At 44.4% G+C, this 23,077-nt stretch overlaps 1 protein-coding gene across 1 annotated transcript in view; it reads right to left on the reverse strand.

Moving 5' to 3' along the window:
• The window catches only part of LOC144829101 (cytidine monophosphate-N-acetylneuraminic acid hydroxylase-like), a 694,590-nt gene that overhangs the window by 341,480 nt on the left and 330,033 nt on the right, over window positions 1–23,077 (reverse strand). Inside the window, exon 4 of the mRNA XM_078687905.1 lies at window positions 10,634–10,743. Coding sequence (XP_078544031.1) covers window positions 10,634–10,743 — 110 coding nt within the window. The remainder of the gene's footprint in view (window positions 1–10,633; window positions 10,744–23,077) is intronic.

A 23,077-nucleotide genomic window follows, 5' to 3' on the forward strand; every position in this document is an offset into this window, starting at 1 on the left:
CCTACCGCATCACGCCGGGCAGCACAGGCTATAGCCCCTTCAAGGTGTTAAGAGGAAGAGAGCCTTTCACCAAAGACAACATCGCGTGGAGGACAATGGTGGTGCAAAGTAAATGGTCACCAGCGATAGTGAGGAGGAACCTGGAGAAGGCGCAAGAAACATACACTGAACAGTTCAACAAAAGACGGAATGTGCAAGGAGTGGCCCTGGAGAAAGGGGAATGGGTGAGAGTGAAGGTAGCAACTCTGAAGAGGAAGGGAGAGAGTAAATACACTCCACCCCTACAGGTGATTGAGCCATTTGCTAGATCGGCATTACTCAGCGACGGCAAGGTTTGGTCACAGGACAGAATGGCTAAATGCAGCAAAATACTAAGGTGGACTACAGGTGTGGACGAGGAAGTGGAAGGAGACGCAGAGAGAAGAGAAACGGAAAGTTGTGAAGGAGGACAAGAGCAAGTAGATGAAAGGACACCGCAAGTGGAGGACAAGGAAACCACGTGCGGCGGGAGCAGTAGAGAGAACGAGGAAGGTGGCAGAGAGAACAGGAAGGGAGCAGTTGAAGAGAAAAGGGTTGGAGAAGAGATGAAGCTGGAGGCCCGAGGGGGGGGGGCATGGTGAAGAACAGACAAGGAGACGTGACAGCAAGGGGAGCAGTGAAGACGAGAGCAGGGAGAGTCGTGAAAACTCCCAAGAGGTTTGAGGACTATGATATGGACATTAAGTAAGAGTGTGCTTTCTTTATTCAAATGTTTATTGTGTAAAAGAGGAAGATATGTGGCATCGCTCTAGTTGCGGAGCGTAAGCGCCGGATCCGGAAGTTACATTCCGGAACCGGAAGTCGGCCATTTTGTGTAGCGCCGAGGGCAGAGCGCAGATACACGCGATCCCGGCGCTCCGGGAATAAAGCACTTGATAAATAAGAAGCTGACTCTGTGCATCATTTAAAAATAAAACCATCACTTTACAGTACGCAAATACAGTTACTTCGCAAATTGGTTCGCAGGCTATCCACATCGTTGTTTTCATTTTGAGGCGCTTCCAATTCCAAATAACACTGTGCCACTCTGACGCAGGAAGTGGAAGGTGAACCAGGAGAAAAGAGCGAAACACCAACTCAGCTATCAGTTTAGGCACACAGCGACATTACCCACTGCAGGCACAGCCATAGCGAAAAGAAGTAATATCACAGGTGCATGTGTGCGTAAGGGCACTGAGGCAGGAAAAGGTATGAAAACTGATTTTGGAAAAAGTGCCAGTGGTCAGGGAACATTGATGAGCGATGTAATAAAAACCGCAGTGTTTTAATCACAAGCAAACATAATTCTTACAATGTACACAAAGGAAGCACATAAATGAGTGAAACAGAACTAATCCTTTTGTGTTTTATTTGCTGAGGTTTAATTCACTGGCTACAGATGGGCCACGAAGACGCTGCATGATGTGTCTTCACAACGTATTGTCTTGGGTGAGATCTAATTAATTGACCCTTCATAGAAAAGTTTAAAGAATAATTCCATTTTCCGTTATCAGTGAAAATAAATCGCATTTAAATATTCCACCGGTGGCGCTGATAAAGCCCCTGGTGATTAATGTGTTCACATGCACAGATTCATGCAACTGCTTGATCAATTTCCCTCGAAGAAAGTGCCTTTTATTCAGTCGCTAAAAGTCCACAAAACCCGCTTTATCATAAATGTGGCTAAATGTTTGAGGTCAGTCGAAGCTACAGTTTGTGTTTAGGATTGAAAATCAAATGGAAGCAGTCACTCAGTGAGGAAATACACAAATAATAATATAATAAACTATTTTTAAAAGTGCTCCTCAAACACAAGACCCCTATTACAAACTAAAAATGATTTCTAGTTGTATGCGTACTAATGTTAAACAAAATAAAAGCATATTTATTTAATTTCAATGAACTTGCGAAGTAAAAGCATGCACAAAGAAAAGATGCGTACTACTAATGGTAATTGCGAAGTAAAAACATCGCACTAAAAACAAGCGCACTATTGGTATGCGAAGTTACGTCATATATTCCTAAAAAGACCCCTGTGCAGCCCCATTTGCAAGTGTATGAGGGATCTTTGTGAACGACTCATGTAACAATAACCTAAGGGAGATACGCGCCTCCTCTCAAGAAACAGTAGGGTGACTCTGGCCACTCGCCTTCTCTACCAACGTGTGCTGTGGGAGGCCCTCCACACACCTAAAGCGTACACTATTCGTCTGTTGATCTTTGCTGTATCCTGTCTGTAAGAAAATGCCTCTTTTTGAATGATTACTCCCATTTGTTTTGGCTGATGATGTTGGTTTTTAGACTCTGTACACTGGGACCCTGCTAACCATATCAATCAATCAATCAGGAGTTTGTTAAAGCACGACTACTCACCCGTAAGGGTCTCAAGGCGCAGGGGTGGGGGGGGAGTTGGGGGGGGGGGAAACCATTCCATCAAGGAGGGGGTCTGTCGAAGAGCCAGGTTTTGAGGTTTCTTGCGAAGATGGGGAGCGATGTTGTCTGTCTGAGGTGGAGCGGAAGGGCGTTCCATGCTTTGGCCGCGAGGAAGGAGAAGGAGCGGCCTCCCGATCTGGTCTTTCTGGTGCGGGGGACCACGGCGTAGGAGAGCTGGGCTGATCGTAGGGTCCTTTTGGGTGCGTGGAATATGAGTCGTCTGTTCAGGTATGCTGGTCCGGTGCCGTGGAGGGCCTTGTGTGAGTGGGTGAGCATCTTAAAGGTGATTCTCGCCTCGACGGGGAGCCAGTGGAGTGTGCGCAGGTGCTGGGAGATGTGGCAGTGTTTTGGCAGGTTGAGGACCAGTCTTGCGGGGGCGTTCTGGATGTTCTGTAGCTTGCGGATGAGGTTTTTGTTTATTCCGGCGTAGAGTGCGTTGCCGTAGTCGAGTCTGCTGGTGACCAGGGCGTGAGTGACTGTCTTTCGGTGTTCGAGGGGGATCCATTTGAAGGTCTTACGAAGGAGGCGGAGGGTGTGGAAGCAGGAAGATGAGACAGAGTTGATCTGGCGGTCCATTTTGAGCTCGGAGTCCAGGATGATTCCCAGGTTGCATGCGTGGTCTGTGGGGGTTGGCGGGTTTCCGAGGGCGGTGGGCCACCAGGTGTCACTCCAGGCGTCGGGGTTTGGGCCCATGATGAGTACTTCTGTTTTGTTGGTGTTTAGTTGTAGGCAGCTGTTTTTCATCCATTTGGCGACGGCTTCCATGCCTTCTCGAAAGTTGCGTCTGGCGGTGTTGGGCTCGTTGGATAGGGAGAGGATGAGCTGGGTGTCGTCTGCATATGACACGATGTTGAGTCCGTAGGTTCTGACGATGGGGGCAAGTGGAGCCATGTAGACGTTGAAGAGCGTCGGGCTGAGGGAGGAGCCCTGGGGGACTCCGCAGGTGATAGGTGTGGGGTCCGAGAGGAAAGGGGGGAGTCTGACCCGCTGCGTCAGGCCTCAGTGCATGTTCTCTGATCCTTAAAAACTTGTTGATTTGGTTAAAAACTCTGATTGGCTCTTTTAACTTACCTATAAGTCCCTAGTATGTGGTATCCAGTGTACCCACGGCCTATAAAATAAATGTCACAAGTGGACTGCAGTACCTCTTGTGCTATTGCTAAAGTTACAATGCAGAGTATATCTTCATGCCTGCCCCTGCAGCTTGAGTGTGCATTTTTAAAACTGCAAATTTGGCATAGTTAAATAAACACTTGGCAAGGCTAAATCTTCCTTTTTAACACTTATAATCAGGGCCTTTGGACGTATGCAGGTGGGGAGGGGCAAATTATGTGGCAGGTTTGATTAAAATATGCGGCAAAAAAGGAAAATTATTCAACATAATGTTGCACATTTTATCATAGTATTACTTCATTATTTTGACAGGTTTACACTTGTTAACGTTGCCTAGGCATTGGTTGTACCTAATTAGCACTAGTTCACCACACAAATATAGAAATAAGCAACAGAAAGGTGACAAGCTAACCTTTGCAGAGGACCTTTCACTGCACTGCAACATGCTTTGCTGCATTGTTAGTAACTTTTGAGCGATTTGAGGTAGAAACAACATTTTTTGTTAAAATATGCAGATTATGCAGTCGATTATGGATTACGTGGCAAATGCAGCAAATCAATAATTATGCAAAATATGCAGCAGCCCTACAATCGCATATTTCCAGTGACCCTGCTTATAATCTACACAAAAGGTAGGTGCGTAGGGGCAGATTTATGAGGCCCTTGCGCCTCTTTGCGCCGCAATTGCGTCACTTTATTTGACGCAACGGCGGTGCAAACAATGCGCCCTATTTACAACGTGACGCATCTTGGAGATGCGTCACGTTGTAAAGCCCTGCGCCATAAGGAGGCGTTCCTGCTCAGGGGGGGGCGTTCCTGCGCAGGAACGCCTCCTAAAAGTGGCTGAGTGTAATCTATGAGATTTCACTCAGTCACTTTCTACGTCAATTCCTTACGCCTGCTTGAAGCAGGCGTAAGGGTGATGCACCATGCAATATAGGGGTGGCCCCTGTGCATTGCAGGAGTCATGTCGCACTTGCGTCATGATTCCAGAAATACGACGCCCGTACGCCGAAAGATGCGTCACGCATCTTCCCTGCCTTGCACCATGGGTGGCAGAGCTGTGGCGCACTGTGGCGCACATTAACAGGCGCATCCCTGGGGATGCGCCAGTTAACATAAATCTACCCCTAAGTGCCCACAGGGTAGGGTGCATGGTATTTCAAATTTAGGATATGGATCTTTAGATTTCACATTTCCTGGTAGCGAAAATTCTCCGAAGTTGTTTTTCAGATTGGCATGGCTGGTTCTCCCACAGACCCCTGGTGGATTACATTATAACACCTTCCAATACATAACTTCAGTTTGGGAATAGCTAGAACAATGATTCAAGAACTCGGAATAATAGTACTTTAAAATTCAACCTAATGGTAAAGCCAAATTTTAATTTACAATTTTGAAAATGCCAATTTTAAAAAATAAATTTGTTTAAAGAAAAAAGTACCTGGAATCCAAACTATTTAGTGAAAAAATGTAAAACTGTAGCCACTCTATATACTTTTAGTGGTACGGGCTATTTATTTACCCATTTATTTTTTAAGTTACTTCTGAATTTAAGTAGGAAACTCTCTTATTTCCAAAAGAAACATGAACAAAGTACACAAATTATAATCACATTAATCACATTAATCACATTAATCACATATGGACATTTACAATAGACAGAATCAATAATACTCCAAAAACATTCATAAATTGCAAAATACGTAAATAAATGGTAAGCAAATCAAATTTGGTTATACAATTCATAAATAATTGTTATGTACAACCGAAAAACTGAACCATTCGTAGAAAAATTCAATCTAGGTATCCTGATTTATCAATTTGAGCTATTTTATATCAATTAAAGAGTATGCCATCAATTAAAGAATATGCCATATTCTTTAATTGATGGCATACTCTTTTAGAGTATGCCAGAACTTAGAACATACCTTAATACTTAAGCTTAGTTCCTGACAGAGTAATACCTGCAAAATAGAGTTAGAGAAATAGGAAGAAATAGGTATCTCCACTAACCTTGTGGATAGAATGATGAAATGCATAAAAGTTATCAATGCCAAGGGAGAGAACCCCAAAAACCTTTCTGTAAACAAAATACTGTATCAACTTAGTACTAAATGTAATCATTTTGCAATGGTTTATTCATGATACTGTTGTGCTTTTGTATGTGTCAAACAAGAGGAGTCTGTGTATTAAATATATAAATCTTTCCAATAGATAAACCGTCCTGAAGAAGGTGTCAAATCTTCAAACAAACACCGAAACGCCGCGTCGACTTTTGTTTTTTCTATGATATAATTGTGTTTTTTTAAAAAAAAAATGTAATCTATTTGTAATAGTGTATATTGTGTTTTTTTCCCAGAGAGAGGGTGTCTCCCTCAGATTTTAATAATAAAAGGGCAACATTTTTTACAGAATTGTTTATGTATATATGTGTTTTTTTAACATATATCTCCTTCTCACGTACCCTGTGCATTTATAATGTATGTTCAAACCTACTGCCTACACTGTGGCCTAATTTTTTGGACAATAACCCTGTAATTTCTGAGATACAGTGTTCTTTGACTTAAACTAGAGTCACTGCTATATAGCAGATACTAGGTGGGACTTTTTCTTTGTACAAACTACTACCCCGTCCCATATAGGATTCAGGGGGAACTCCTTCTTTGTTTTATATTACTCAATCTAGTGCAACAAGATAACAAGTTTGACTTGAAACTTCTAAAAATCATATCACTGGTTTCCTATATCTCATTGCTGTTGTTTTTGTGTCCACATGTTAATTACATTTTGCGCTGTTTTTATAAATTGTACTTGGATTTATATTGTGTTGTATTTTGTTACATTTACCTGTTTTGGTACTGATGAATGCTTTACACATTTCTCCAAAATTAAGACTGTCGTCTCTGTGCTACAGCTACCAAGAGTTGAGCTCAGGTTTACATTATTGAGACCCAACTTGACATGGTACAGAATAGTGACGTTATTACTTGGCGAGGAGTCACATCAGCTCCAACTGATAATCCACATTGTCACAATGTACAGCATGAATTAAATAAAATCTCCTGAAATGTGAAAATCAGTAAGAATTTTAAATAGCTATGAAAGCTTTACATTATTTTGTCATTTATTACACATTTGATTTGATGGGTCACTGTGCTTTAAAACGCTATTTAGTTTACAATATTTTACATTACATATTCTACAGTAAAAAAATGAATAATTGTTTTTAGACTATAAGTCTTAACAATTTTCCCTATACCTTTCCATAGGGAGATCTCTACGTAGGAGGTAAATATTACAGGCAAAGCTAACACTTTCTTTAAGTCATGTTCCTCAGCTAGAGATGGCCATCTTACTCTGACCAGAATCTTAATGATCTCCAAGTTGCATATATTGTCATACATAAAATCTCTAGCAGTACGTTGTGCGGGTGGAGTACATTTACAAAGTTGTTTTTGTGTGTGCAGATTGAGAAGAAGTACCTTTTGCATATTGGCATTTTAGGAAGCACAACTGTACCTGTGAAAATTATACTGAGCTTACTTTCAAATGAGCCTTGCACTCTGGCCATGCAAATAGTCTGCACAAGGGAGTGTGGGTAGCACTGTGGTGAGCATGAGGCCAGAAACATGCTCTATTGACTGAAGTATAAACAATACTCTTATCGCTCGCCTGCACTGCCTACCCAGTAGCAGCTCGCACTGTTAAGAGCGGCTGGTGGTAGTCTACAGGCGCCCGGACAAGTAATATTAAATGTATAAAACCACTTGCTATGTGCTCGATGCATCGCCGCATTGGCAAAGTAAGTGGGTTTATTTATTTAATATAACTTATCCTGACATCTGTAACTTCCACAACCCCTTACCCAGGCCACACCTCACTTACCTATATGGGTCGGCAATGTGTGTACCCCATACACCAAAGTTCATTCACAACATGAGCATTAATTGTACAGCTATTCTTTTCTGGTCCAAAGTTAATGGAGGGTATGTATCTAACTGTCCTCTTGCAGCAACACAGCGCAGTACAGTGGGTAGGAGCCCATGGGTGTGATTGAAATAATTTACAAAGAGGCAGGAAGAGGTAAGTTCTACTATTCAAGTTGGTAATGCTTCCTAAAGAGAAGTGACAAACAACAAGGTGATGACAGGAAGGCTTGAATTAAACTCGGTCACTGAGGATCACTCAGGCCACAATCCAGACCACCATTTTTCACACACTTATGACCACTCCAGACAGAGATCTGACAAATACAAATTATTCTTGGCCCTGATCCAAATAGGAACAATGCAGTCTGCAATGCCAGGTTAGGTCCCATGCAGATAGAAAGGCAAACAACTCCATACTGGTTTGAACGATTTTGATCATATTGAGTCCTGTGGAACAGTTAGAGTACCTACGTCTGAGCATACTTGTCACATTTAGGGCATCTACCTCAAAAAACCCAACAAGGTGATGAAAGGAATGCACAAATTAATCTCAGGCACTGATGATCCTTCTGGTTCACATTCCTGACACTTAGATTGTCATCCCTTATGCTAATCTGGACACAGACTTGCCAAGTGCAAATTAGTCTTGGTCCTGCTCGAATTGGATCACTTCAGCACAAAAGTGGAAGCCAGGGCTCCTTTAGATAGGATGACAAGAAATCCCAAATAGATTTCGACTTACTTAGTTCTTGTGAGTGAAATATAGTCCTGTGATACAGTGAGCACGAAACCCACGAAACCCACATCCGGGCATAGCTATTGCACTCAGTCCATCTGCTGAAAAAACAGCAAGGTGATGGAAGCAACTAATCTCAGCCACTGGCAATCCCTTATGGCAGTCTTCCAGCCCATTCATTTTCACCCACTATTCCTCTATGGACAGGGGCATGCCATCTGCAAATCCGTTTTGATTCTGCTCCAATAGGAACAAACCAGCTTGAACTACAAGGCCAGGCCCCCTTCAGGAAGAATCACAAGCAACCCCAGACTGCTTTCAAACTACTTAGGTCTCATCAGTAAGTTATACCTTTAGTCGTGTGGGACAGTGAGCATGGGGCAATGTCTTGAAACACCCTTCACAAATTTGCATATGGCTGGTTTCCATCTGAGGTGGTTTGGTGGGCAGAAAACAATGTACTGAATTAAGGCCCACAGTTATTACCAGTGGCTAAGATCAATTCAACAATCCACATATTTATTTTTTGTTTTCCTTTTAGGAGATGTGTCTTCGGTTTCTTTCTGAATTGAACAAAAGAAAAACCTTGGAAATTAACTTTGATGGCAGTATAGAAATATGTACTAACAACCTCACGGGTATAAGTGTAGGGGCCTTGCTGATAAAACCAGACACCTCCCCGCCCCCAAGATGTCTTGTAAGAGTTATACCATAGGTGGTGAGCAACCCCTGGATTCATATGCTTTAAGGGGTGGGTTTCACTACTTCTAGTCAGGCCATCCTCATTGAAGCAGATGCCTTTTAAAATTAATAATCTCTGATAATAAGCTGTTCTCTTGGACACATGCAAAGAGGAAATTGTTCTATGAATGTACACATTTATTGTATATACATGACGAAAGATTGCACATACATTTTCATATGATTGTGAGATTTTTAACAAATACTTTGTAACAGAAATTTCATTACCAGGAAACCAAAAGTCTTTCTGTGAGGGTTTCCTTAAGATCAATAGAAAATGTGTTCTATAAAAGTTTGGTATTCAACTACATGTGACATTTTGGCTCATCTTTCAGAGAACAGCAAGTATTTTCGATCATTAGAGGAACATTACTTTCCTTGCTTATATAAGGGTTCATGTGTAAATGCTTAGGCACTCTGGGGTATATTTACAAGCCCCTATCGCCATAGGAACATCACTTTTTACAAGGTTCCTGTGGTGATAGGGGCTTCGCCTTATTTGCAAGGTAACATTTAGTCACTTCACGTGGCTTAACACTGCCTTGTAAATAAGGCCCCCTTTCACGCTATGCTTAGCTTGAAAGGCGAGGGCAATGGGTGTTGCTGTGGGAGTTCCTCTGCAACGCCCATTGATTCTGACACTGCCCCCTATTTACTAGGGAGGCATAAATAGGAGGCAGGGCCAAAATTAAGAACAAGGAAAACGTGGTCTTACCCTGGCGCAACAAGGAGAAATGTTTAATTTCTCCTCATTTTTGCTGTTTTCACATGTGCTGTGTTGTGCAGCACACATCAAAACAGCAAAAGGCCAATGATTGTTGTTGTTGTACAAAAAGGTCACCCTGCACATAAACAATCATTATAAAAAAATGCAGTTTTGCAACTTCTATGCATCAAGCCATTAACCAGCACACATAGAAGTTACAAAACGGCATTTAAAGATTGTTTATGTACAGGAAGGGGGCCCGTGTTAGCGCTAGGCTGCTAAGGGTAGCGCCAGAGCAGGGGAAAACGTAGGGCTGCATCATATTCTTGTAAATATGATGAAGCCCTGCGTTTCTGAAGTGGCGGAGTGAGGTGTTAAACCAGGAAGTTTAACGATTAACTCCGCACTTTGCTTGTAAATATGCCCCTCTGTATACCCGAGTTCCTGATGTAAATGGGTTTACTGCATAAGAAACAGTTCTATTAAAGAGAAGACACAAAGAAATGTTCTCCAGAAAACTTCAATAATTATCTTTGCATTACATTGTGCTGCTTATATAGGTCTTTTTAAGTTACTCCATTTATTATGCATGGTTGTTGAAGTGTGTTGGTAGTTGTGTCACCTACACGTATTGTGATTTGGTACTGTGCAGGAGATCTAGAGAATATGCTCTAGACTTTTTATAGAGGTGGGTGTGTATGTCACCTTACCCTTAAAGAAGAATGGAACATGAGCTTGATGGAGAGTTTCACAGGCCAAGTATAACAACCCAGTGTGATATGCTGTGAAAGTCACTTGTGTCCAGATTTCGGCAGCATCCAAGTCCTTAGTACTTTTCAGTATTCAAACTTTAGTTTACCTATATCTACTCTGAAATACATTGGATTTTTCATGAGCAAGTACTGTGTCAGCTTCTGCAATGGAAAAGAAAATCTCATCACAAGTTAAACTTACCTGCACTTCTTCAAATGCCAGAGTCTCTGGGTCTTTGGGATCAGCAGCCCATGGATCTGGAGGATTCAGTTCAATCAGAGAAAGCCCTTTACCTTCATCTCTTTCAATAACTACAATACAAAAATAGGACATGAAGAGTTAGGATACCTCTAAACTTTGTAGGCTCAGCAATACGAATCACTGTTGTCTTACAGAATGCTTGCAAATGTGGTTGATGGTTTCTGTTTTTACTACATTTATGTTTTCAAATATAAACACCATGATGTGTGTGCATGCACATAATTCCTGCTACTATAAAATATGGCACGTTCACAATGATGTTGCTATAAATATGTGAGGCTTACTCTTATAGTACTCTTGAAATCCAGAGATATGCCAGTTGTATCCCTGGTGTAAGCCTGGCTTACTGCAGGAACTGAGCGGTAAGTCAGAAGTACTACTAGAGCAAATTACATCACAAATTCAGTGGCTTGGGTTCCAGGCTTTTAAGGTTCTGAAAATGTTAATGATGTCAAGTGCTGTGTACCAAATAATATGAGGCCTGCAGCCTCTGAAATCTCAGCTCCTGCCCGTTCAAAATGGAGGCGTTTTTGGGGACAGGGACCCTGCCAGACTCTTGGTTAAATCTATACATGCCTCTGAAATGCCATGCCCCTGTCATGTTAGGATAGGCAATAGTAGCCATTGCTTAATTCTGACATTGGCAGTGAGATGGTGTATGAGAAAATCCGAGTGATTAACCCAGGTCTACATCATTGCAGCCCACCTGAGGTAATCAGGGCATGGGTAATTCTTCTTATTCTTTCTAAGCTGCTGCATGTGCATTGCCGTATGGAAGCAATCCCAGAGATTCTCTGTGGTGGATTGAGGGCCTCTTTAAGGTTAGTCGCTGACATTTTTCATGACTGGGCTAGGACAAGGGGATGGACCGATTGCTTACGATTGTTTTTTTGTGACTCTGACTCCAGGTCTTCCATGTCACAGTCCTTATGAGAGAAAGTGTCAACCTGGAGATAAGCAACTTGTTTGCTTTAGCAAAGTTTTTTTGCCCCACCCTAAAGGGATAAATATGGATGCAGTAATATGGCGTCTCACCCTATTCTGTTCCACCACCTTACTTTCACTGGAGTAAGAGACATTGCACTCTTCTGTGCTTATTGTCCTTAGTGCCATTGTCTAGACCTCTTTGCTGAAAGATATGTAGGCTATTCCTCAAAGCCTTTGATGCTGAGATTTTAAAAAGACCCTATGATGAGGCTTACTGTTCAGCATTAAGCAACATATTATTTAAAATCTATGTCTCTCCCTTGGTGACTTTCATTGAGTCCTTTGGGATGCATTTATGTTGCTACGCAGATGACAATCGACCAGTACTGCATTTGGATGCCAATAGAAAGTCAACCCAACCCAACTATAAAGGCTGCTTGTGCACCATAGGTGGACGAACCTTAAACTCAAACTAACCACCAACTACACCAAAAGGGTTATCTTTTGAAATAAAACCCATTGGTCTCAGAGCTGATGGCCTACTAAATTTGTACCCCACCTGAGCTCTTTTCTGCAGTTCAAACTCCAAGGATTATTTTTGATGAGCTGCTTATATTTGACTAGGTCTCTTAAATGAGTTACTCCAATATTACAAATTATGAGCTAAATCATCCACCTACTCACAGTCAGTTTTGCTAAAGAGTTGCCCAGGGCACTTATTATCTCCAAAACTGGACTACTGTGATTATTCTTACCTCAGTCTCCCAGCCTATTTTACCAACATACTGCAGCACATCCAGAATGCTGTGGTTCTTCTCATCCTTGACCTGAACCTACAAACTCGCTTTTGATCGCTTCTGCTCTCTTTGCATCTGTATACTGCTTACTCCTCTTTGGCAAAAAAATAATCATTTAAAGCTCAATGCATCTGCCACAAGGCATTTTATTGGTCCTTACCTATTTATCTACATAAGATCTTTCCTTGTTACACAACAGTGAGCTCTCGTTTCCATTCTTGGCTTCCAAGCTAGCGAGAGAGGCAAACCTCTTTCAGTGCTTATGGGCAACGCCTGGAATTTCCTTTCAGTGACCATGTATGACAATACTGATTTCTGGAGCTTTTGTATACTTCTGAAATCCCCTCTTCTGTGCTTCTGGTCCTTAGTGCCATTTTCCAGAGCAGAGATATTGTTACAGGCTTAGCAACTTTTCGATTAAGGGGGGAGGGAGGGAGGCAGGGAGAGGGAGGGAGGGAGAGAGGGAGGGAGGGAGGAAGGGAGGAAGGGAGGGAGGGAGGAAGGGAGGGAGGGAGGGAGGAAGGAAGGAAGGAAGGAAGGAAGGAAGGAAGGAAGGAAGGAAGGAAGGAAGGAAAGAAGGAAGGAAGGAAGGAAGGAAGGAAGGAAGGAAGGAAGGAAAGAAGGAAGGAAGGAAGGAAGGAAGGAAGGAAGGAAGGAAGGAAGGGAGGGAGGGAGGGAGGAGGAGGGGGAGGGGAGAGGGGGAGGAGGGGGAGGGGGCGAGGGGGGAGGAAGGAAGGAAGGAAGGAAAGACGGAAGGAAGGAAGGAAGGAAGGAAGGAAGGAAGGAAGGAAGGAAGGAAGGAAAGAAGGAAGGAAGGAAGGAAGGAAGGAAGGAAGGAAGGAAGGAAGGGAGGGAGGGAGGGAGGAGGAGGGGGAGGGGAGAGGGGGAGGAGGGGGAGGGGGCGAGGGGGGAGGAAGGAAGGAAGGAAGGAAGGAAGGAAGGAAGGAAGGAAGGTTCTAACTATACATCTTCTCGTACAATAGTAACACTGAAGGATATGGAGGAGGACGAGCAAGGGAATGGGATGGTGGGATGGAGAACCGAGGCAAGGAGGTTCGGAACTCAGAATAATGAAGCTATCCAGTAGTTACCTGCTCATCTGTCTTCCTTGTCCAAGCCCTTACTCTATGAGATTACAGCACACACTCCAGTCTTCCAACATGGCACTAGCATTCAAAAGGTGTACAGGCACTATACAAATTCAAGAACTGCTTTCAACAACCACGACCCCAATGGAAAATCTGGAAAGAGGACAACGAGGAGATAGACCTTGGACAACTCCTGAATCCTCATGACCGGGGAAGACGAGCAGGAACCAGAAGAAGAAATTAAGAGGAGTCTGAAGACAAACAGATGAGTATGTCAGCCTTTCTATAACCACCTTTGACTTGGATGTGGTTCATCTCATCATGCCTAAGCAACATCTCAGCCTAGCAGAGTCGTGTGTCATGCTGACACCTAAGAAACCACAGTAGCCACAGTTTTTTCGGGACAGGCACTTAATGTTCCTCATAATTGTTTGACCCAGAGCAAACAAGAGACAAAAAAACAAAAATGGGAAAAAAGAAGGAAAAGAAAACAGTGAGAAAAGCAGGAAAACAGGGATGATAAGACAAGACACAGGTGAGATAAAGGGGCAAGGAGTGTCTGGTGGTGCATAAAAAGAGGTGTGAGTTGGAATCAGACTTGATATTCGGGAACCTTGACATTCAGCAGTGCTATCCACCGGCGTCTGAAAAATCTTTGGCCACCGGCACTTAGTATTTTACAAATTAAGCCCTCCCCAGGCCTAATAGACTACCCCCACCTCCAACCCAGGTAACACCTAGGGCGATGTGGGACAGAAGTCAAGCTTCCAAAAAGAGAACCAATTGTAGCATTGTAAAGACTCCTGATAATACTGTAATGCAGTGTTTCCCAAACTGTGGTCCGCGGACCCCCAGGGGTCCGTGACACATTCCCAGGGGGTCCGCAGGCAACAGTTTTAAAAGCACAAAAAAGTTTCTTGTATAATTAGCAGCTTTCCAGCAGCAATAAAAGTGTCAAGATAAAGCCAGTGATTAATGTACCTGCTGGAGCGTGAGGAGAGTTTTGTTTAGTGGCAGCTTTGACTTAACTAATGTAGCACAGAGGGTTAATGTGCATACTGCAAAGAACGTGTAACATGCATTTTAAAAAGCAGCATTTTATGTGCATATGTTTGTGGTTACTGCTTTTGTCACAGATTCTTTTGTTACTGTGCACTTCATAAGTGACAATCGTAATGTAGCAGAGGGACCTAAAACTGTCTTCAAAGAGCTGCTTGCAAACTGCATGGTACCAGTTAGTAACTTTTGTTTTTTCCCAGTTATTCATTACCCTGATGCTGCTAAAAATATTTATTTGGGTGGAAATACATTTTTAAAGTTAAAGTCAGTGCTAGCCACTGTGTTATGTTCTGAATCCTGAGTTGGTGCTTTTCCAGACCAAGCACTCTTTAAACATTTTATATACACACTGATTTACATGTACGATTCAATGTCTCTATGTGTGTGATGTAAAGTGCTCTGAAATCCTACAATGGTATGAGAGGTGCTATAAAACAAATGAAATACATGTGACAGAGGGGCTATTACTTCAATATAAAATACTAAGGGCCAGATGTACGATCCGTTTTTATATGCGTGAACGGGTTCGTGAACCCGGTTTCACATGCAAAAACGTATTTGGCCATGTACATTGCCTATTTCGCGAGTCCCAATTTGTTTGCGACTTTCTAAATAGGTTTTGCAACTTGCTATTTGGAAGGGGCATTCCCTTCCAAATAGCGAGTCTTAAAACCATGTACAAATGTTTTGCGTCGCAAAACACTCGCAATTACCACTTACTTCAAGTAGATGGTAATGCATTTGCAAATGGGAAGGGGTCCCAGAATTATTTTTTACGGTCAGGCAGTGGTCCCAGGGACCTCTGCATGCCCTTAGAAAATGAAACGAAAATGTTTCATTTTCTTTTTTTCAAAAATGCATGGTAAATGGGCTGCATTTTTTTTAACTGCTTTATTTAAAAGCAGTCCCAGACATGGTGGCCTGCAGAGCCCAGCAGGCACCATACCTAGGAGGGCTGGCATTCCTGATAGGCTCGCAAATTGCGAGAGGCTCATTAATATTAATGAACCTCGCAATTTGCGACCCCATTGGGAATCCGAAACAGTGTTAAACACACTGTTGTACATTTCATTTAGCGACTCGCAATTTGCCACTCGCAATGTGTCGCCAATTGCGAGGCGCTAAATGAAATGGTCGTACATCTGGCCCCAAACTCCTATGGGGCAGATTTACAAGCCCCTTGCGCCTCTTTTACGCCGCCGTTGCGTCACTTACGTGATGCAGTGGCGACGCAAAAGATGCGCCATGGTGCAGGGTATTTACAACGTGGCGCATCTGGGAGATGCGCCACGTTGTAAAGCCACGTTGTAAAGCCAGAAGGAGGTGTTCCGGCGCAGGAACGCCTCCTAAAAGTGGCTGAGTTAAATCTACAAGATTTCACTCAGTCACTTTGGGGCCCATGCTGCGTCAAAACCCTGCGCCTGCTCGAAGCAGGCATAAGGATTGACGCAGCATTAACAAGATTCGGCCCCCCAGAGCATTGCTGGAGCTGTGTGGCGCTTGCGACGCAACTCCAGCAATGCGCCACCTTTACGGCACAGATGCGTCATGCATCTGTGCTTTTTTGCCCCATGAGGCGCAGCATTGTAAATGCGGCGCATCAATGGTGGCAGAGGCATGGCGCACAATAAGTGGCGCATCCCTGCTGATATGCATAGATGCGTCACTTATTGTAAATCTGCCCCTAAGTACTTTGAGTAGTTGTTTTGTGTGCACCCGTGTGTATTTTTTTCGAATTACTGTTTTAATATTTGAAATTTAACTCAAATTGCTTGGGGGTCCCCGGCTTCCAGTAGTGACTCAATGGGGGTCCTCAGGAGTCAAAAGTTTGGGAACCACTGCTGTAATGCATTAAAGGAAGCTTTAAAAGATCTCAGTTCCACCTTTCAACCAAAAAAGTACAAACAAATGTCTCTGCCACTATACCTTTGCAAAAAGGAAGGTGGAGAAACTACAGAGCAAAGGCAAAGCAGATGAAGTAAGCTGAAAAAGGGACTCCCACATCAAGGCCACGTGGATATAAGCTCAGTGAAAAGCCAGGTAATGGGTCATAGCAGCAGACTGGCCAAAGTGGGCCCATATAGCTTAGTCCCAGAGACAAACAAGCCAGTGACCCTGACTATAGTCAAGGAACCACAAGACCAGTGCTAGGAGCTAGGATGTGCAAGCAAACATCCCTCCAGTGAACTCAATCCAGAGCCTGTGCAGATCTTTGAAAAGACAAAGAACAGCACATAAGCCCACTAAGAGCAAGGCCACTGTCAGTTTAGAATATTCTTATTAAACAAGTTCCCTGCAATGGCTAAGCCAAACCATTAGGCCACTGTAGAAGCCTGAGGCTTCATCAACAACCAGGTACAGCGAAGTGGAACAAGAATCATATCAACACTTATCTGCCAACATGCAGCAAAGGTAAGAAACAATCTCCATGGAGACAGATCAATCAGGACGTGGTAGAGGTAGGAGAATCGATTTTGGAAAAAGGGGGTGGTGATGGACAGAGTTTCTGAATGATGCAGAATACTCTTACCAAGTCAATAGATCATGGTTTTAATCCATCACCGTTTTTTAGCTCACTGCACCATCCCAGCTCAGAACCTGGCTATATGCAAATTAGTCTGTTCCTGTCCCAGTGCATGATGGGAACAGGGCAAACCAAACTACCAAGCCAATTCTTATACTGGGAAGGAAACAAGCTTCCGGGGACCGGTTTCTGGCATCACAGCCTTCTTCGGCCCGGCTTGCTTGAATCCTGATGGTGCAATGAGCAAGGGACTCACGTCTGAGTATACCCTCCCACACACAGTGTGGATAAAACCGATTTTGGAAAAAGGGGGTGGTGATGGACAGAGTTTCTGAATGATGCAGAATACTCTTACCAAGTCAATAGATCATGGTTTTAATCCATCACCGTTTTTTAGCTCACTGCACCATCCCAGCTCAGAACCTGGCTATATGCAAATTAGTCTGTTCCTGTCCCAGTGCATGATGGGAACAGGGCAAACCAAACTACCAAGCCAATTCTTATACTGGGAAGGAAACAAGCTTCCGGGGACCGGTTTCTGGCATCACAGCCTTCTTCGGCCCGGCTTGCTTGAATCCTGATGGTGCAATGAGCAAGGGACTCACGTCTGAGTATACCCTCCCACACACAGTGTGGATAAAACCGATTTTGGAAAAAGGGGGTGGTGATGGACAGAGTTTCTGAATGATGCAGAATACTCTTACCAAGTCAATAGATCATGGTTTTAATCCATCACCGTTTTTTAGCTCACTGCACCATCCCAGCTCAGAACCTGGCTATATGCAAATTAGTCTGTTCCTGTCCCAGTGCATGATGGGAACAGGGCAAACCAAACTACCAAGCCAATTCTTATACTGGGAAGGAAACAAGCTTCCGGGGACCGGTTTCTGGCATCACAGCCTTCTTCGGCCCGGCTTGCTTGAATCCTGATGGTGCAATGAGCAAGGGACTCACGTCTGAGTATACCCTCCCACACACAGTGTGGATAAAACCGATTTTGGAAAAAGGGGGTGGTGATGGACAGAGTTTCTGAATGATGCAGAATACTCTTACCAAGTCAATAGATCATGGTTTTAATCCATCACCGTTTTTTAGCTCACTGCACCATCCCAGCTCAGAACCTGGCTATATGCAAATTAGTCTGTTCCTGTCCCAGTGCATGATGGGAACAGGGCAAACCAAACTACCAAGCCAATTCTTATACTGGGAAGGAAACAAGCTTCCGGGGACCGGTTTCTGGCATCACAGCCTTCTTCGGCCCGGCTTGCTTGAATCCTGATGGTGCAATGAGCAAGGGACTCACGTCTGAGTATACCCTCCCACACACAGTGTGGATAAAACCGATTTTGGAAAAAGGGGGTGGTGATGGACAGAGTTTCTGAATGATGCAGAATACTCTTACCAAGTCAATAGATCATGGTTTTAATCCATCACCGTTTTTTAGCTCACTGCACCATCCCAGCTCAGAACCTGGCTATATGCAAATTAGTCTGTTCCTGTCCCAGTGCATGATGGGAACAGGGCAAACCAAACTACCAAGCCAATTCTTATACTGGGAAGGAAACAAGCTTCCGGGGACCGGTTTCTGGCATCACAGCCTTCTTCGGCCCGGCTTGCTTGAATCCTGATGGTGCAATGAGCAAGGGACTCACGTCTGAGTATACCCTCCCACACACAGTGTGGATAAAACCGATTTTGGAAAAAGGGGGTGGTGATGGACAGAGTTTCTGAATGATGCAGAATACTCTTACCAAGTCAATAGATCATGGTTTTAATCCATCACCGTTTTTTAGCTCACTGCACCATCCCAGCTCAGAACCTGGCTATATGCAAATTAGTCTGTTCCTGTCCCAGTGCATGATGGGAACAGGGCAAACCAAACTACCAAGCCAATTCTTATACTGGGAAGGAAACAAGCTTCCGGGGACCGGTTTCTGGCATCACAGCCTTCTTCGGCCCGGCTTGCTTGAATCCTGATGGTGCAATGAGCAAGGGACTCACGTCTGAGTATACCCTCCCACACACAGTGTGGATAAAACCGATTTTGGAAAAAGGGGGTGGTGATGGACAGAGTTTCTGAATGATGCAGAATACTCTTACCAAGTCAATAGATCATGGTTTTAATCCATCACCGTTTTTTAGCTCACTGCACCATCCCAGCTCAGAACCTGGCTATATGCAAATTAGTCTGTTCCTGTCCCAGTGCATGATGGGAACAGGGCAAACCAAACTACCAAGCCAATTCTTATACTGGGAAGGAAACAAGCTTCCGGGGACCGGTTTCTGGCATCACAGCCTTCTTCGGCCCGGCTTGCTTGAATCCTGATGGTGCAATGAGCAAGGGACTCATGTCTGAGTATACCCTCCCACACACAGTGTGGATAAAACCGATTTTGGAAAAAGGGGGTGGTGATGGACAGAGTTTCTGAATGATGCAGAATACTCTTACCAAGTCAATAGATCTTGTTTCCTTCCCAGTATAAGAATTGGCTAGGTAGTTTGGTTTGCCCTGTTCCCATCATGCACTGGGACAGGAACAGACTAATTTGCATATAGCCAGGTTCTGAGCTGGGATGGTGCAGTGAGCTAAAAAACGGTGATGGATTGAAACCATGATCTATTGACTTGGTAAGAGTATTCTGCATCATTCAGAAACTCTGTCCATCACCACCCCCCTTTTCCAAAAGAGGTAGGAGAATCTACATGGGGAGAGTATGTAGCCTTATGGCTAGAGCTGCCGAACCGGGTTCGAGCCTCAGGGTCGGCTCAGCATCCTGTGATTCTGGGCAAATTACTTAATCTCCCCGCGCCAACCAAAATATGACTGTGTCGGGGACGCTTTACTGCTATTTACAGTCAACGCTGGGACTGTGTGCTTGCTGATTAACTTCCACCTCTCGCGAAACCCGCTTCGCGGGTCCCGCTTCGTGGGGGGTTCCTTGCTGATAACCACGGACCTTGCAGGATACCTTGGGAGGAGGTGTGTTGTTTAAGCGGGGCTGCGAGCGAGTGCGAGCGCTGGACTGGGACTACCATTCCCAGGAGCGCCCGCCTGCCCGGATTTACAGCACCTGGGCCGCTCTCCCTGCTTGCTCCTCCCCACCTTCGTGCTTTGAAAAGCCCCAGCCCTCGGATTTTCAGTGGGACGCTTTAGTGCTATTTACAGTCAACGCTGGGACTGTGTGCTTGCTGATTAACTTCCACCTCGCGCGGAACCCGCATCGCGGGTCCCGCTTCGTGGGGGGTTCCTTGCTGATAACCACGGACCTTGCAGGATACCTTGGGAGGAGGTGTGTTGTTTAAGCGGGGCTGCGAGCGAGTGCGAGCGCTGGACTGGGACTACCATTCCCAGAAGCGCCCGCCTGCCCGGATTTACAGCACCTGGGCTGCTCTCCCTGCCTGCTCCTCCCCACCTTCGTGCTTTGAAAAGCCCCAGCCCTCGGATTTTCAGTGGGACGATTTGCTGCTATTTACAGTCAACGCTGGGACTGTGTGCTTGCTGATTAACTTCCACCTCTCACGGAACCCGCTTCGCGGGTCCCCCTTCGTAGGGGGTTCCTTGCTGATAACCATGGACCTTGCAGGATACCTTGGGAGGAGGTGTGTTGTTTAAGCGGGGCTGCGAGCGAGTGCGATCGCTGGACTGGGACTACCATTCCCAGGAGCGCCCGCCTGCCCGGATTTACAGCACCTGGGCCGCTCTCCCTGCCTACTCCTCCCCTTTACCCATAGCCCTACTAATAGGCTCCCTCAGTCCCGCGGCACGGGAGCGCGCGGGAGCGACCGGGAGAAGCCCGGGACAAGGGCGGGACCGTCTGTGGCCGTCAGGGGCCGAGGGTGGCCGGGGTGGGCCCGGTCCCTAAGATTATATATTCTGCCCCAGTTGCACCCGGGTTAGTTTGACTTTATTTCCCTCAATATTGTAATCTTGTCATTGTTATGTCTAACTCCCTACCATCATGTGTTGGAGTCTCAATATTAGGGCCTCTTGACAAATACTTTGAGAAAGCTAATAGAGAGATAGACAAACAACTTCTCTTAGAAGAGAAACGTGCTGAGCGACGCAGATCCATCGAACATCTGAAACAGAATCCTCTGCCCCCAATTATTAATAGAAGGGTCACCCAGGACTTAGGAAGCACATGTGGGCCGGACAGAGATGCCGACCTATTCTGTACTGACCACTTTCCTACTATTTTTCGTGATCTTAATACTTCTGTTATTACCTCTGACAACAATAATGTTGACAATTGCACTAGTTTGTCTACTGACTTAAATAGTCTCATAGACCTTAATACCCCTGTAGCTCCATCTATAGTCCCACAATTACAATCTTCTTTAACTAATCAATCGATCGATAGTGTAGCTCCATTTAAGCTAACCCAAAATAAATCAATGTCTTCACATGGTAAAAATGTCACTGGAGCCAAACCCATGAACTTACGTAGGGTCTATCATTCCCCGCCTAGAAAAAGGAGGAAAAAAGGGGGCGTCAAAAGGAAAAGTTCTACCACACAGGCCCCCCCATCTCTGTTGGGAGAATCACTTAAGATTAAAAAAAGCGTACCCCCAGTGAGGGTGGTCTTGCCAGGTTCTCTCTCCCAATCAACTTCACCCGTTAATGTTGATCCTTTACATATGTCAAAAAAAGAGACTATAGATCTCTTTGATCAAATGTTAAAATCCTATATGCTCCCTCTTATGGAGAGGATTAGGATTTTGGGGGAGAAGATGGATAACCTCTTATTAACAGCTGATCCGACTAAAACACTTCACCCAACGATCCCTACGGATCAGCTCCAATTGAATGGGATTCCACCTACCTCCACATTGATTCAAAACACTTTACCTACAACCTTTGCTAATTCAGATAGTGAGAAAACCAAAGCCATCCCATCACCCAAACCGTCATTAGTACTTAAACCAGCTAATGAGAAGCATGTGTTGGTCTCCAAACAAACATCCATTGTTAATAGTCAGACACTGCCATTGGGGGCTGCCAAAACTAAAACTCTATCTCAAAGACCTCTTTCAAATCTTAAAAACATAGTGGACCTACCTCCTGAATCATCAAATTTTGTGATCGTTTTAACTGGAGTTCCTCCAATCACAAATGGTAACCATGAGGCCAATGCAAATTTGAAAAATAAAGTCATTTATTGGCTGAGTAAATATAGACCCTTACCAGCCCATCTCAACGGATATATTATCTCAGTAAGAAGGTGTAACTGGGTGGGTCTCCGTCCAAAAGATTTAGAGGGTGACATCGTTATTACTAATTTTAAAGACCACAGAGTGGTCTCCTACATAAGCGATTGGTTTCCTGGGAATAATGAGGGTGGTGTATCCACAAGAAACCTGAGTTACTTCTATCCAGAGCCCTTGCTCAGACCTCAGGTATGTCGTGGTGCTAGTGGTTACACTCCCTTTCTGAATACCCCGAAACCCTACCCGTCCTCTTTGTATCCTACTAACAACTTTAACTTTCCATGTCCCCCAAACTCGCGTTGCTACCCACCGAAATATCTCCCCATAATAAGCAATCACCCAAACTCAAACTGGCCCAACGAGCATTGGAATATCCCATTGAAAAATGTTTATGAACCTCTGACAGGGATGGATCTAAATGACTGACTTGATTCTCCCTCTCAAGCTGACAGGGACACTTCAAACCCCATGGGTACTTTTATTACCCCAGAAACTGCCTGTCATTTTGGAGCTATCTCCTGCCAGATATACACTCATTATGGTAAGGAGAAGCATGATCCTCTCGGTAGGGTTTGGGGTAGGAACCTGGATATGGAAAGGGTAACACAGATGGTAGCAACAGTAGTCGTTGATGATGTGGTGATTGAAAATGATGGTGGGTCATGTAATGGGGTCTGTCCGTTAGAGTTGGGAGTAGATGGAGGGGTCCATATGAATAAGAGTAGAGATAAAGCGCCCCCAATGGACAGTTCAAGCTATAAGGGTGCTATGGATGATGTCA

Source organism: Lissotriton helveticus, chromosome 4_1, assembly GCF_964261635.1.
Source record: "Lissotriton helveticus chromosome 4_1, aLisHel1.1, whole genome shotgun sequence".
Lineage (NCBI taxonomy): Eukaryota > Metazoa > Chordata > Amphibia > Caudata > Salamandridae > Lissotriton > Lissotriton helveticus.